This window comes from Paralichthys olivaceus, chromosome 2 (assembly GCF_024713975.1).
Source record: "Paralichthys olivaceus isolate ysfri-2021 chromosome 2, ASM2471397v2, whole genome shotgun sequence".
Classification (NCBI taxonomy): Eukaryota; Metazoa; Chordata; class Actinopteri; order Pleuronectiformes; family Paralichthyidae; genus Paralichthys; species Paralichthys olivaceus.
Window position 1 is genome coordinate 23,364,002 of NC_091094.1, and position 17,415 is coordinate 23,381,416.

Genomic DNA, 17,415 nt, shown 5'->3' on the forward strand with positions numbered 1-17,415 from the left:
TTTAACCGGCTGCTGTGTGTACTCAGAAGGATTGCCAATAAATAGAAGTGGAAGGGTTTTGTCAAGCTGCATTATTATCTTTTATTCTCTTTGAATGTTTGTGAGGCGACTTGCACAATCAGTTTTACAAAACATATGGTTTTTCATAATCAAATGAAATACATCACAATCACATCAAAACATACCTAATGTGTATTTCTCTCATTATTTGTCATGAGTGAAATAATATTTATCAGGCAGTCTGGTTTGTATTAACTTTGATTCTAATATATTTACCTAACACGATCATGATTGTTTTTTGCCTCCATTGACCTATCAAGAGGTATCTAAAAAAACAATTCAAATGTCCACGTCGTAAATGTATCAGGCTTTTATTCAACATTAATACCAAGCTGGGGAAACATTGCACTCCGAGTTCTCTAATTACAATGCAGCTAATGTATTATTTCCTCCCCATGTGGGATTACTTTCATCTTCCCCATTAAGATGCACATTTTGTTTGGATACTCAAATTACAAACCCCATATTAAATCTGACTGTGCAAAAGGCATTGATCATAGCCCCGATAGCTGCACTCCAACTTTGATTTAATTTGCACTTCCATTAATATCTATGAGACGTCCGATTGTCGTCTTGGGCATATTGATGGTATTGTAAGCCCTGCCTTCATATAATGTTCCCCAGCGGCAATGAGGAAATGTTACAGAGAATTAGGCCGAGAAGCAGGCTCAGTGGAACTGGCACTGCAGTCGGAAATTCATTACCCTAATAAATAGAGGGGGGAAATAGCGGAAATCTTAAGAGAGATTTCTCTCTTCCCCCTCGTCTCTCTCGCTCTCTCTCTCACCACAAAAACACAAAAAAACCTCAGTTTGGTCAGAGAGTGGGTGACTGGATCATAGGTGCCTCTTATTATTGCTATCTGTGCACCCAGGGGTCTTCTTGGGACCCTAAGAAGTCTTAAAAATGTCCCCAATGATTGAATAGAGAAGCAGTCACTTACTGTGTGTCCATCATGAGGCTTTATGTCTACACGACTGTATACGGCTGCATCGCTGATTATTACATCAATGAGCTTAAATCTCATTAAAATCTTCAGAATAGGATTAAATGGCATTATTAAAAGAAAGTACAAGTACAACTCCAGTAGAAGATTCAGCCGCAGCTAGATAAGTGTCAAGCCACGCTGATTTCTTATGTTGATTAATGAAGTGCCAGCTGAGTATATGTACTGTTCTCTTCCTTTGTGGAAGCCTTGACATGATGTTTTCTATGGGGAAAACACTAGTGGAGCCAAGAGACATGAGTTATGCTGTAATTAATGCAATCATGAAGATGAAAATAGCTGTTGTTGCAACCAGAAAACGACAATGAAAAGCGTGTGAACTGAAGGAGGAAGAAGATTCATTGTTGGGTGACTGCGTTCGGAGACCGCGCGGTCCTCCGAGGCCCTCGCTGTGGCTCGACAGTGTATCTTTCGGTAAGAGGCATCTCCGAAACAAATATGTTTTACTGCCATCCTCATTTCCTGCATTTTATTCCAGACAACTGCAAGCTTTTTCAGTGGATGGCACAATTTCCTTTTTGTTTTCAAAAAAAAGGGGGAGGGCTGCGCTTCTCTTACGATTCTGCCAGAGTGATTCATTTGCAGGTCATTAAAAAACTCGTCTTTTGAAAGCGTTAGGCTGCTCAGGTGGCGAAGCCTGTGCAGGGGAGACATGTCGTAAATAAAGGCAGCTACATTTCAAATGCCATAAATAGGGGACACCTAAGGACCTTGCATGATTGCAGACATCTAATCATTTAATTTATGCGTGTCTAAAGGAGCCCTCATTAACATTCAAGTAGCACTCATCTGTCTAGCGGGATCATTCCAAAGGCTGCATCACTCTCAGATGGAACGTATCTATTTGGGCAACACAGCATGGCTACACACTCAGCAAGCACCTTCTCGCTTTCTCCCTCAATGTCATGAGAGACACAGCATGTAACTCTCATAACTTACAGTGTGTGATTTGTGATCCAGTGATTGTGTTGCTGTTAATATTGAGAACCTTTGACAAAGTTAAAGTCATATTCTCTAGGTCACAATGCAGCGTCGGGGCCTCACACTTCTGACTGTGTTGCAGCAAACCCTGTGACCTCATCTCAAAGCAGTCTGGACAAAAGGTGCATGTTGGGAGTGTATTTGCAGACGATCATCAGCAGCCTTTTGATGGAGACAACTGAAGCCTGTGATGTTTATTTTTGAATACCGTCTGAAGTCTGTGTTAACACTGCGATACTGTAACATACCTCAGCAGATACAAGTATGACAGGAATTCAATAGTAATTGGCGTGGATTGCTTCTGACACGTGCTGCTTGCTGACAGCTGCTTTGTTCTATGGTCAGATTTCATATTTAACACATCAAAGAGTTGGGATACTTCACACTCTGCTAAGGACTGATAGCAAGTCTGACACTTCCCTCAGAAGACAGGAGAGTTTGTCTCACTGTGGCGGAGAATGAAGTCAAGTTGCATTCAGCGCTTCTTTTTTCTCATCCCTGCCAAATAAATGAAGTTCTACTCAGGCAGTTTTTTTTTACAAAGTAAACATCGTGGAGGAAGCGAATTGTGTATGAGGGAATTATTGGCAGGAATCTCCTGCAGCCAGGAAGCATATTTAAAAACTGTAACTATATTTAAAACCTTGCATGAGTAGTCTGTAAACATGGAGAACTGTTTTGAACACAACATATACAGTGAGAATGACATTGCACAAAAAGCAAATGAGTGATTTTTTGCTTTTTTGGTACATTCCTTCAGTTGTCTAATTGTAGCTCAACAAAATGATCTAGACGTAACAGGCATGTTACCTTTTGTCCGTATGACATATGACAGAGCTGCATATGGGTGTTATGCAGAATCAAAGTTATTTTCACAATGAAGACAATAACTACAAATGCAGTTTTGGAGCAACACCTCAACAGTGGTTACTGAATATCATTTTTATTTAATATTAAAGGTGAAATAAGTGGTTATGGGGGAATAAATTTGAACTCAACAGCACAACAAATAAAGTGCTTTAGTCAGAAGATGAATTTATGGCCACGCACCTAAAGTCTTTTGTGAATATTATAGATACAGATTATACAAAGTTTTATTGGATACATTTGTATGCTAGTGGAATTATTCTTAACCTTAATAAACTCAATGTTATATAAATTTTATGACAGTTAGTGCTGTAGTTGATGCAAGTAAACCCAAAGGAAAACACTTTTTTCAGGGAGCGCAGGAAAGAAATTCCAAACTGAAGCTCACCCAACTGAGAGACCCAGACTGAAGAAAAAAACATCTGAGATTTTGAGAATGAAGTTGTAATATTGCAGAAATAAAGCTGTAATATTATGAGAGTAAAGTTCCGATATTACAAAACATTTTCTTTCTTCATATTAATTTCCTATTGATTTCTTTAAATAAAAATATTTTCATTTTAAACTCATCCATACTTTGTCCAGCCTTGAGTTGGGTTGTGACACAATTTTATTCTTGAACTCTCCCAAAAGAAATTCTCCAACATTGCCCTAAACGTGATACAAGTCAGTCTGCCAGAGGACAGTTTAAAGCTATAGCTGAGTTAGCTAGCTCGCTAATCAGCTACAAACCATCTCAGTCTTAGTTTGAGATTAAATTTACACATCATCAGCCCAACACTAGGACAAGAGACTGAGTAGGTTTTATAAACTCTGAGGACCTGGAGGAAAGTGCAAGTATTTGTGGGGTAATGTGACACGTTCCCTCATCAGCCCAGAAGACCTGCACCACCCCCTCTTTAGAAGGTAAGGCAAAGGCAGGGCCTGTTAATGACTTGGTGTTAAACACCACATTTTAACCGATGCACCAGGAGTGAGAGAGACATGCTCGTCTCTATAGGCAGTATCCGGCAGCATTTTGATGTCTCTAACAAGAACACAATAAATTGTTCCTCATTATTCAGTAATTAACTCCAATGCGCCGGGTCCCCATCCCCCTGCGCCACGCTCTAAATCACCACCCTCCTCCCCTCTTCTCCTCCTGCTACACAGCTCTTTAATTTCCTCTATGCTGTGGGGGGTGGGGGCAAGAGAGGAGTGGAAGGGGGGGCATACACAGCTTGATGCACTCCATCATTCCCTTGCCACCCTCCTGTCACCCCTTCGCCCTACCCCAGCCGCATCCTCCTCCTCCTTCCTCCCTCCCTTCCTCCTTTCCATCCCCATGCCAACTCCTCACCAGTGTGTGCTCTCCCCGCAGGATGCCACCTGGTTAAAGCAGGGAGCGGGTCACCTGAGCTGGGACGACAGGCTTCAGTCACGTCCGACGTAGTGAAAGGAGCTGCGCCTTGCACTATCAAGGCATCAGAACTCGCCCCCCGGCTCTGCTCGCTGTCTTTTTCGCAGGGCTTTCCCCTTCCTCCCGTGCTCTTAATTGTTCGAATGAGGTCATTAATTGGAGGCTGAGTCAAATCACCTGTCATTTCAGCTGGGAATCATGCGCTGATTGAAAGGTATCATAAAAACCTGCCCAGGGCCTGGTTTTTGCGGCGCCTGCTGGGAGCTCCCTTCGTGCTTTGACAATCTCCGCCCATGGGCACACAACTCACTTTACTTGCAGCGGCGGAGATTAGGTGGGTACAGTCTTGGGTGACACACATCCACGCTCATGGCCCAAATATAGATTCGAGAGAGTCAGTAGTGTCAGGCGCAATTCCTGGAGGATGTTATGGGGAGTGTTCGCTTTCCATTGTACTATTAACGCCCCTGACCTAATTGAGGATGATGCTTGCACACAAACCACTTCACTGTTAGAGAGAGAGGTCAGGTTCATTTGTGGGGGTAATTGTGAAATTGGCATGTAAACTAGGACAATATAATAAATGACAAAAAAATTAGGACAGATGACAAATTTCTTGATAGATTGCTCATAAATTTAGACATGTCCTGCTGCAGTCACAGATGTGGTGTGGTAGTCCAGCAATAAAACTCCATTAATAACTATATATCTACTGTCTTCTAATGTCACAGTTTCATGGGGCAGAATGTTGTCTTCTTAGCCATCATATCATTTTGCTCAGCGTCCTGGGTGTAACTGGAAAGGAGACTTATGAACACATGCATCAAATATTTGAAGTGACGTCAAATTCGACGCACCCAAACATTCTTCACCTTGTGACAGCTACACTGCACAGCAAGGTACTGAGAGCAGCACTCCCAGACACTCAAAAACACTCAATTTACTTCAGAAAAATCACATTGAATGTGTCGGCAGTATTAACACAGAAAGACCATTAGAAAAACAGGCCTAAATTATTCTGAAGGCACAATGCTACATTAAGCTTTGGGACCCCCTTTTTTTCCACATGGACTTAAGCTTGAGGAACACTACATAAGATGCTGACAAACCCGCTGTTTGAAATAAAAACCCTCTAAACACATGGCATTAATATTTAATGGTGCTGCTTCCTCAGGAGGCCACTCTGGGCAGCAGTGCTGTGTCTGAGGGGAGATGGTATTCGTGCTGTGAGCTCTGGAGGAAGAGCAGCTTCATACTAATGAAGCGATCAGGGCCTGAACTCTGAAGAAACCTCACATCTGATTAGTGAGCAGAGATGCATGTAAACATGGCGGAGCTGCACGCGATTAGATCACTTTGTTAATGCGAGTCTTGTGTCACCAATCACAACAGCGGAATGGCATGCACTGTTTGGAAGGATTTTGCTTGCTACAACACATTGCGCATTTAATCATTTTAGTATCAATCTTTCTTTTTGACTCTCTCTGTGCAAGTGTTTTGAATTAAGCTGTAAACTGGGGGAGTAGCATGAAAGCTAATGGGTTACCACTATCCTCTGAGCAACCATTACGATGCATGCACGTGTTGTGTGGCAGTGAAAACCACCTGACCTTGTCCACATCCGCTCGGCTCAGGATGGGACAGCGTTTGAACCGTGGCCAGTAAAGGACAGGCCATTTGGATGTTATTAAAAAAAACATTAGTTTCTGAAGCCTGTGCTGCTCCCAGAGCCATCAGGTAATTTGAAAGAGATCCAGCGAGTTTAAGATGTGCAGATGTTTTCGCTTTTAAACTGGCATCTGTTTATGAAGGCACACTTTATGTTCGAAAAACCACAAAGGACCACCAATAGGTTTTATGGAGCAGTATCAGCTAGAGCACTCAGCTTTGTAATTGTGCTACACCAAGTAATGAGAAAATTGGTCACAAGCAGTGTTCCCTGTAGATGTAACCCGAAACATACAATTTTGCACAGCTTGTGTAGTATCCACATTTATTTTTTGTAGTCTGCATGCTGCTTTCTGAGCTCCTGTGGAGCTCTTAGGAGGTCACACACATCAGTTCAGCACATAATTCATATCAGAGGAGTAATACCATCTAAAAATACATGTTACTTCATACAAGGCCTGTAAAAAAGCACCTTGAGCCTACACAAAGTCAACTTCTTCAGATTTTCTGAAAGGACAGAATGCTAATAAAAATAATTCTGTGCATATTATCTTATCCCTCTATTACTAAATACTGTGAATGAAAAATAGGCTTGAAGGGACAGTTCACCAAAATATGATAATTCACTCATTATCTACTCACCACTATGAAGGGGTGGGTGTTTCAGTGTTTCAGTCCACAAAACACTTTAGGAGTTTCAGGGCTAAACAGCGTTGCAGCCAAATCAAAAACAATTAAAGTAACTGATGACTGATGACTTCCTCTTCAAACGTAAATAAAAAACAGGGGAAAAAAACAACATAAAATGCCTTCATACTGCTTGTGTGGTGTCAACCAAGTGTCCACAAGCCCGGACATTCGAATTCGACTCGAAACTGCACCATTTAAGCCTGAAAGTCTGCTAAAGGATGTAGCAATGCTAGCAGGAGTATTGAAGCTAAGGGGCACCCCGCATGTGCCCTTGGTCAAGAGCTTGTGTGCAGTGTGGGCAGTTTTTCTGGTGCGTGTGCGTGCGAACGTGAACGAAGCTCCGAGGAGGATATCAGAGGACATCTATGGTGTAAATGATGTTCCTGACTGAACTATCACAAAGCTTCATGTGTCCTCTGGAGAGGGTTTTGAGGAACATGTAAAATCTGACATCTTGCAACATTAAAGTGTGGTAAAGCTTCTATAATATATACAATAAAATAAAAAGTTATATTTGTGTTTTTATAAATGAATAGCACTCAGGTCCTGTGCAGCACTGAGACAGACTTCTAGTTGTTGCTTTATATAAAATAACCAAACAAGCACATTAAAAGAAATGATGTACAACCAAGAGAATATAAAAATCGATTCAACAGTAAAAGAAAAAAAAGTAAAAACGTCTGCTGCATACTTTACTGTCGGCAATACAAGGCAAAGAAATCAATGTGACTTACAGTATATTTGGTAGATGACCACATTACATTAGTGTGTAAACTGCAGCAGCACCACAGGAAACTAAAGTAAAGTAAGTAAATAAAAACTAAATAAACCCTGTGTGGTCTGTATTTAAATTAAAAAAAACAATGACATAATACAGTGGATTGTAACATCACAGATAATGAATTCTGTAAAATATTAAATCATTTATGAGCTACAGATTTGGAAATGAGTTACAGTGACAGCTCATTGTATATCTGCACAAATAATACTGAATTAGGCATTTCAGATCCAATCCCTGTGTTTGTATCAGTCTTATAGGACTGTAGTAGGAGTGTATAACTGTAAATACATGCGATGGCAGTACTTCTGATGACTGCACTATAATAGTCTCTGTGTTTTCAGAGTAGGATTACTCTCATCGTCTTTATATATAATAGCAGAAAACAAATGTTTAGTAATTGAACATGATCCAGTAACACTCAGTTGTGCACCTCTGCCCTCTCTGAGAAACAGATGGTGCTTAACAACAATGTTGTGTTGTACTGTTCACTGTTCTAACACCAACATAGCAGCCAGGCTCCTGTGTCCATTTGCCATTATGGGACAAGGACATCTTTCAGACTGAAGTGATCCAAACAGTGATCTACCTCTTGAGAGAACTGTCTTTGAGACCAGAGGTTGAGGGGAGCGTCAAGGACGAGTGTCTCACAAATGCCACATCCAACAGCTCCTGTATTTCCAGTGGCACTTGAACTGAAATAGGCCCGCTCAACAGGGGACAGGCTTCAAGACTTTTATTCTCAACACTTCAGAAAAACATTGCAGCTGGAGAGCTTGTTGGTGCGTCAGTATCAACAGAGGAGCGATGGAATTCACAGGCCTGGAGGCCAGTGTATTGTTGGTGGTGACACTGCTGCATTGTTGCATGGTGATTTGGGACAGTACAATTTAGCTTCAGCACACTACTTAACTGTCACAGTATTCATTCATTCACTAACTATTGGGGATGGTGATAGCTACAGCCATGATGTTAGGATTAGGAGAAGCAGGTCAGAGATAAAGAAATATTTATTTGCAATAACATTGACAGAATGTATATGCATCAATCAATTTTACACAACATACTATTATTATAACAAATACAAAATGTGTATCATTTCATGTCAATACAATGTGTATCAGTAATGTTGCATTAATGCAATTAATATAGCTCACTTTATATAAGATATATGAGAAATATTGTTTGTTTCACACATTTATGTATCTGCTTTAAATTTCTTCCGTTTTATGTTGACAAAAGAGAACAATTTTTCAGATTGTCACTTTACTTGGAACAGTGACAGTGTATTTACATGGTTTGAATTATCTTTTACTGTAATTCACTATGGTTGAAAGCATCTGCCATATAAATGTAGTGTGTAATGTAATAACTATTTTACAGATAAAAGAGTGACAGCCTCAATAACCAAAACGTTTGACAGATTTATGTTTAATTTTTGAAATGATTGAGGTTAAATTTGTCTGTGTTGAACAGGAAGCATCAAATACATATACAGTATTTTGCAATAAACAGAGGAACAATAATATTGAATACATATTGACAAGAAACACAAACACAGTAGGTGTGATGAATAATAGTTTCTGAATTCAGTGCCTGGCTCTACTGTTCAGGCTCGCTGCTTTAAAAATGGGTAACAACCAATATAATACAGTATATTATATAAATACAAGGCCACATTCATATACAGATGCATTATCTATATCTGCTGTTATTTTAACATAACAAATGTTGCATGTAACAGCTTTAATATAATTTTCTGTGCATTAATTTGTGTTTTAGCCTGAAGAAATCATTCTCTTCACAGTCTGATCTTGATCACACTCTGATCCATCCAGTTCCTTATGGTGATGAGTATTGTTTTCCTCCTAGTGGTAGCATAGCTCAGAAACCTCCATCGCCAGCTCCAGACAATCACCTCCTTCATTACAGGCACTGAGCATTCCACAGTCCAAGTCGATGCAAGAGTCATCGTCGCTGCTTGATGCAGTCTCTGCTGTCGTGACGACCTGTTTGTAGTTGGGGCAGCAGTTGTTGACGACTCTCTCACAGGAGTCCGGCAACATGAAGATCAGATCGTAGAAGCGGCAGAAGAGGCAGTTGAGGATGATTCCTGCACAGTCAACTGAGGGAGACACACCCAGTCAGGAAGGACATTAAGTTTTATAAAAGCTTATAACCCCTTCACGCTTTGGCAAAGACCTCTTTGAAATAATGTGTGATGTTTAAACCATATCTGGGGACATAAATCATTTGTACTGCTATAAGAGCTGCTTGTCCTCACTTATATCTTATAACATTTTAAAAGCATCCTTTGCTTCCTTTATACATGCATAATTTAGGAAATCATGCCCCACTCCCTCAGAGAGACAAGCAAGAAAGCTGTTTGGAGACATAATCAATTACTCCAAGTCTCTCTTGTATACTCTGCCAGGAGCGTTTCCAACTTGTGGTGTGGCTGCAGTGAAGCAATGTTGTGTGTCTTCCGAGCAGCCTTTGCCAAATGGTGCCCCCTCGGGTGCTATGAAGCGTGAGATCATCAAATGACACTGACCATGAACAGACAGTTACTCACACAAAAGACATGTTGTAGAAAAGACCCTATGACGTGTGTTGCAAAGAATTTAGTGAAGATATAACCCAATTCCTCATAGGTTGCAAAATCCTATGAATCTGTTATTCAGAAATGCTTTTAAATCTGCATCTAGATCCTAGTCTGCATCATAATACATTTTGATAAAGATATTACACTTTATGGGATGAATTCCCATTATTTTACTTCATTCAGTTGCTATTGTATGAGCAAGATGACACTACATTCAACTCATCCTTGTTATCAGCATCCATCCACCATATGTCATTGCAATTATGCAGTGATTTCAAGAATTTAATCAGATGTCAGAACTGCTACTGTCAGACAGGAGCATTTTTTAGCATTATCTAAGGATATAAATGTATAAAAGTATAAAGCAATAGCCTCGGTATAAATGTTATGATGTGATTTTTGTGATTTCGCAATGACAACAGAAGGGACTTATCTGCACCAAAGCCAAGAAGAATCAGCTCAGCCCAAATACAAAAAATGGTAACTAGTTATTCAGATTCTTCCCAAATGTCATTGGTGGATGTGATGATCAAGTGAGGAAAAGGTGGCTACAACTGAATTAATTCTCTGAGATTTTATAATAATGTCACCATGCACCAGGTCTAAATCATGGATGGTTGATGCATTGTTTGAAGGTGGTTAAATTCAAGTTTTCCACAGCAAGCGTGATATGGTGAAAGAACAAGGCCCTTCCCCTTCTTTTTGGACATGGGCAGGAAGGGGCATTGTTGTCCCACTCCTCTATGTGATGTAGGGGTAGTGGCCATCTAGCCCTTCAAACAGCCCTTCAACTGTAGTGTATTCAGGACCCCTATAAAAACAAAGGGGTCGACAGAAATTCCTGAATGCTTCACAATGGGACGAAGCAAATCAAGATGGTGACTGCTGTAAGACGCTCATAAATGTAATTATCTGTATAATCTTGCAAAATAATCATGGATTTCTTTTTAAATCCAGCGGAATATCTTGTTTTAATCCAGTAGAAGATGAAAATGTAACTGAATCACTTTAAGGAACATTTCAGGAAAATCGCAATTCACGCTGTCAAAACAAACACGTTAACAGTCTGAGAAGTTCGTTACTCCCGTGTCCCGTATATGAAGTTTGAACAAAACTTCCCGGCTCATGTTATAACATTTTTAGTGCAGGGCAGACGTTTCCATGGACAGGACTAAGGTTATATTGAAATAACTGATGTAAACATGCTGACTGATCATGTGTATTGATCAAGAGATCAATCTGTCCCATCTGTCCTGCAGTTGTCAGATGTGTCACTATTATAGTAATGGTTTTAATGGTTGCTAAAAATAACGTTGGTTTATATTGTTTGTCACTGTAACAACGTCCGTTGGCTGCTGACGTAGTGGTAGTGGTGTCCTGATACCTAGGGGAATTCCCTTGTGGCTCTGTTTGAAGGGGGACACTCCCAGAGAAGGGCACTTCAGATCTCGGGGTAGGGCCATAATACTCATATGTGATTCCTACTGTGAGCTGACAGAGACTGTGAACAACCTCCTGAAGCTTTGTTACAGTGACATTGCTATTCTTGGTACCATAGTGCCTTTTTATACAAAAAGAAATACTGGTATGTTTGTTTTAAATAAGGTAATCATCACTGCCACCAAACTTCCCTGTGTCATGAATGCAGAATATGGGTAAAAGGGCTCTGTCCGTTTAATATACGTATCTAATATTGAGCATAAATTAAAATAAACTGTTGTTTGTCAAGAAGTAGGAATCTACTTTTGTACTTTGGACACGAGCAGCTCCAGCGTCTTTTTATGCTAAGCTAGACTAGCTACGTCCTGACTCAGTATCACATGACATTAATCTTCTCATACCTTGAAAATAAAGTGAATAAGGGTATTTCCTAAAATGTTGAACTATCTCTTTAATTAAAATGAGTTATTTTAAAATGACTTATTTAATATTTAATTTAATACAAGTGTATAAGAACAAACAGTCTGTGGTGTAATCACTTGTGCTGCATGTACAGTAGCGAGTCTACTTTGGTGGCCTTTTTTTTCATTAGTCTTCCTCTTTTTGCTGTAGTTTCAGTTTCTAAATTATTCACACATTTTCATAATTGATCATATGAACTGCATTTAAGCATTCCCACTGCATAGTGAGGCATAAAGCTTACAATTTGTCAAATTTTTTATTCTGTCTTTGGTCTATGGCATTATTATGCTGCATATTAATTATCATTTATTTCATCAGTACAAAATCAGTGTTTGGATGAAAAAGTTCATTTAGTTTTTACAGAGGATTCAGCTCAAGGTTTATTTTTCCTGAGATGATTTCAGTGTGTATTTATCTGAACGGGTTTGGCAGCTGAGTGTGCTGTTTGACCGTATCAGATGCAGGGGTGAGTAAGTGCCGGTGTCACTAACCTCCCATGTTGCTCTGCGGTGAGGAAGACAGAGACTCTGTGGAGGAAGACGCTGTGGTGGAAGATCTCCTCAGGTACATTTTCAAAGAGAACAGAGGGGAAGAGGATCTGTCACACTCTCTAGGCTGCTGAGCATCTCTGTCCCCACTGGTGTCCCCAGCCTCAATCTCTGCAGGTCCCCAGTTTCTGACTTGAGCCTCAAATTGAATCCTTTCTGTAAGAGACAAAATGTTAAATAATAAATAAAGACACACTTATTAGCAACAGGTACTGATGCTGACTGATTGACTCAGTCATTTGCAGCACAGTTAAATCAGCTGAGGACTGGATTTGTCTGCTGTAGTATACACTTGTCATGTCACAGAAGAAAAAAGTAACAAGCCATTTCTAACTGGCTAGAGTAGAACTCGACTATTTATTGCCAAAAAGTAGTGACTTTATGGTAATATTACAATAACATGCAATACAATGCAGCTCAATACAGTATTCCTGTGTGCAGACTACCACTATGTTCTCCTCTTTCATGGCTGGAGATTTATTTCTGTCAGCACAAAAATGCTTTTCAAAGTATTTATACCATCACAGGACACAGCAGCTACCCAATAAAACCAGACTGTTGACATTCTTTGAGGGTTATATCTTTAGAAACAGTCAATGCTGTAGGGAGTGGGAGTAAACCGGATAAATCAAAGCCTTGAAAGAATTTAAAGAAATTACCAAAAACTTTGCTGAGATTAAAATAAGTAAATGACAACAACGCATTAATTTTAACTGCAAAGGGCAAATGCCTTTTTAATGGGAATAAGTCAATATTTTTGGAAATGCATGTTGTTCTTTCTGAGAATGATTAGGCAAATGATGCATGCAAGCTGAATGTAGCAGTCCAGGTCATAGCCTTGTGCTGTCCAGTGTTTGCTTACTAGCAACTCTAAAGCTAGTTAATTGACTTGTTATATCGTGTTTGTTGGTATTTAGTCAGGCAAGCAATTCCATGGTGACAACCAGAGTTGAGTTACAGATGGAATTTATTTTTCATTATCCCTGGACACAGCCAAGCTGGCACCTTCCCCATTTCTAGTCAAGCTACGCTAATAATCTCATGGTAACAGGAAACAGCTAACTCTATTCAAAAGTAAAGAAACAAAATCTGCTGAACACCATTTGTCTCCCTGCAGTCTTTATGCCAAGCCAACCAAACTATTGCTTTAAAGTCTGTGTCCTGACTTTGCACCAGATCTACAATCTGTCTGATGAACACGCCACTGGTCAATAATAATAAAAAACGTATACTGTTTGATTTGTTTGCACATTCGAAAGTGGAAAGCGAAAATAAAGTCATAAGCTTAGTAGCTTAAAAGCAAAGTGTATCCAACACATAAAGCCTGCCCACCCACTGTTTTTAATGACTCGGGCTGATTAGTCATGGTCACGTTAAAAATGTTATTATGTAAATTTATTACGTTCCAAAACTCAAGTGCCAATAAGAATGATGACAGGTCAACCAGTCATTCGAAATGGGTGCTACAAAATGAACAGGAGGGTGGAGCTGTCAGTCAAACACAATTTGTCCACACCCTCCTAGTCCTGAGAAAAGGAGTAATCAGATAACACCTGTGTGGGCGGACTGAAGGCCTGCAGAAGCTTTAATGAGGCTGGTAGTGTTCAATGTTTATTGCATGAAACGACTGATTGATTCACAATTGACAATTGTCAGTTTGGTTATTTGTGTCCAAACCAGACCCAAGCTCAATGTACAGTTAATCAAAGCTGCACTGAGTTTGTATGACTCTGTCCCTTTCACGCATGGTTACTGCTTGCTTCACCGATAATAGACGTATGCAGTGTAACAAATCTACCCAGCCAATGTGACCAACCTGAAACTGAATATCATTTCAAAATTTTTGTTTGAACAATGGTCGGTGATCCACACTCTAGACACAACATACAACAAAAGACCAGCCGAGCTTCTCAATGTGCAAATGTTACAGTCGAGATGTGTGATACACTAGATCAGTGGTGTTATATACGACTCTCAAATGGAAGGTGGAGCTTGTGATGGCAACTTGTGTACACACTGTACTTGGTGTTCAATTGGTAAAGTCGAGAGAACTCCATCTGGCTATAATTAAAGTATATTAACCTATCATCCAATGAAAAATGTCCTTCCATGTCATCCACCATGTCTGAAAACGTCAGCAAACACGGAAAACTTGTGGTGTCAGGCCTTTGTGAAAATTCTAAAAAGTTCAAGGCTATGAATACCACAACAGAGGACGTTGATAAAAACAACCCCATTGGAAGTCAGCATTGCTTTCAGCTTTTCTGACTTAGCTGGTTAGTGACCTGATGGACACCACGAAGAAAATCAGACAATGGCATGTAGTAGACGACTGAAGTGTTTAGATCAGAATGTCAACCTTTAATCTAAACAGATATTAATGAATTATTGCGCTGGCTGCAGAGTGTTTACTTTTTCACCACCTATTTGAAATGAATTATTCACCATTCCTTTCTCTGGTTTATTTAACATTTAATGCGTAATGATTTATTCAAACACTGGGCACATTTTTGAAAGTCGAATAAACTGTATTTGTCTTGTTTGTCTTACCTAAACTGTTGAGAGACAGATCCAAATGGACGTTGCTCAGGGCTGTATTGGCCATTTTTAAGATTTTAGTGGCTGTTTTGTAATAAATATGCAATAGAAAAGTTCAAAATATTTTCCTGTGTTAACGCCGTCAGGTTTTTATCTCTCACTGGAAATTTCTACATTTTTATTAAACACATATCAGTGGCTGAAATGAGAAGCAAAGAAGGAAGGAATTTGGTTGGAAGAACAACAAGTTAAAATAAACTTGAAAATCAGCACCTTCTGTATGTTTGAGCTGAGAAGCAATGTGATGCTTTGGGGTTATCTAATGAATTAGGTAAGAAGTGCATCTAGTCTGTGCCCATGACCATTAGCTGATAGAGAAATAATGCCTGCAGGCATACTTTGCATTTTTCAGGTTTTGTTCCAGTGTTTTGCCAAGCCACACTCACTCATTAGACACCACAGTAAACTCAAAGTGGTGGATGTGAGGATAATTTCACTTCATGTTTTAAATCAAAATGCAAACTCAAACGTGCAGCATGGCCGTTGAACTGAAAAACATCGACACAATTTTAAAAATGTATGTAAGCAAGTGACTGACAAAATCCATTTGTTTCATTGCTGCAAAATGGGATTTGTTGGGGAAATCTTTCTGCAGCCGTGCAACTTTTCTTTAAAAAAACACATTCAATATAATATAACACAGAATATATAAGTAAGTACACTAAGGCAGCTGCTTCAGGACAAGGAAAATGGAGGATAACACAGACGACTGCACATTATCATAACAGAGATTTACAAGAACCGCAGTGATTCAGTGGCGATGCTCTGACTTTTTCCACAGACCTGAGTCACGTTACTTACCTCCTCTCACCCAGCAAGAGCCCTCCTCAGCAGCGTTTGCCCTCCCTTTGTCTTTCTCATCGGCTCTCAACGTCATTTCATCTGCCATCTGGTCCATTGCATCACAAATAGAGAATGTACTTAGTATGACAAACTGGATTACCTCAAACCAAAAACATGAGGCTCCACACAACTGAGGCCAATGTGAGTCAATGTCTGACACCGATACCACAGCTCGGTGTCTCCGTACTCATGTCAGCTCTCAGGATGTGTCTGCGACATAGTCTTCTGGTCCTGGCTGTGGAGGCAGCTTTTCACTTCGACAAATCGGTGAGCATCCAGGACAAATTATCCTTTACATTGCACAGGGTCCATTTGGCCTGCTGCCTACTGTACTGTAAACCTCTCTGATGTTCCAGTGACGTTGGCAAAAAATCCTGGAGATCCACTCTGATCACAGCATCACAGACACAAAGTCAGAGACGTTTTATAAGTTTGAGTAAGTCTCGTCCTGTGAAGTAATAATGAAGCTAAAGGCAAAGCATCACATCATAAAAGGAAACATGACTTTAAAATATCAGTCACTCTGCCAGAGTAGTGCTGGTTCTAAACCTGCCTGTTTGTAATGTTCTGTTCTTTTGTCCTGAATTATTCCTTATGGTCATTAGTGACTCCTCCTCAAACAGTTCTACAATATACTGTGACCTGTTATTGTTTGTGTACCTCACATTGAGTGCAGAGCTTTTTATAAATAGTCTATAGTGCAGAGTAAAGTTAATTTTGTGTCTATTTTTTACAGTCAATGTTTCTCATAAAATTGAACTGAATGTGCTTTTTTGCTGTTCACATGTGTGTCTATAATATAAAGGTTTTACTAAACTGACATACATTGCATGTCGGCTATTTCATAGGAAGTGGTTCTATGAATGTTGTTACATTGATGAAGGAATGAGCACCGGCAAACACCCATAAATGTCTGTGCCATTCTGATATGGTGAAACAAGAATGATTAAATTATGAAAAATAGCTGGCAGGACAGAATTATATGTGCCAGTTGCCAATCAATGTTGTTGTTTATCTGAGGACGTGGAAGAGGACATGTTCAGCTGAATCCGCAGACTGAACACATACTGCCCCGTCCCCACTGACTGCTACTGGTCACTTGTTCATTCCATATTTATCTAAGAGTGTTGTGTGTCTAAATCACACCAAATTCATTAAGAAGATACATGCCATGGGTGAATGGTTTTTGAGATATGCGTTCTACATACACACAGACGGACAGACAGACAGACATTTGTGAAATTAGTAGTTAGATAACTCTCCTTCCAAATGCACCCTGAAATTTTTTAGTGAAATTATAGTGAATAATATTATTGAAGATGTCAATTCCATGATCATTTTTTGAGGATACCAATTATAGAAAAGTAACACATGTGCCATATATGAACATAGTTCCACACACACACACTCAGTCACTGCTTCGAGGCAGTGATTCTGCTGAACATATTTATGAGGCAGCGAGTGCCAGTT

The 17,415-nt window shown here is 39.8% G+C and overlaps 1 protein-coding gene across 1 annotated transcript; it reads right to left on the reverse strand.

Annotated features, from left to right (window-relative positions):
• Positions 1 to 8,664: 8,664 nt before the first annotated feature.
• Positions 8,665 to 16,000, reverse strand: mdfic2 (MyoD family inhibitor domain containing 2). Its single transcript, XM_069517566.1, has 3 exons — positions 15,904 to 16,000; positions 12,448 to 12,660; positions 8,665 to 9,574 (listed from the first exon to the last, which is right to left on the reverse strand). The coding sequence occupies exons 1-3, from the start codon at positions 15,998 to 16,000 to the stop codon at positions 9,318 to 9,320; spliced, it is 567 nt and encodes a 188-aa protein (XP_069373667.1). The 3' UTR covers positions 8,665 to 9,317.
• Positions 16,001 to 17,415: the final 1,415 nt, after the last annotated feature.

Excerpts from the sequence above, each read along its gene's own strand:
- mdfic2 (XM_069517566.1), bottom strand. The coding sequence starts at position 16,000 with ATGGACCAGATGGCAGATGAAATGACGTTGAGAGCCGATGAGAAAGAC. Across the intron at positions 12,661-15,903 it reads CTCTTGCTGGGTGAGAGGAG|AAAGGATTCAATTTGAGGCT; the intron begins GTAAGTAACGTG and ends TGTCTCTTACAG. Across the intron at positions 9,575-12,447 it reads ACCGCAGAGCAACATGGGAG|TTGACTGTGCAGGAATCATC; the intron begins GTTAGTGACACC and ends TGTCTCCCTCAG.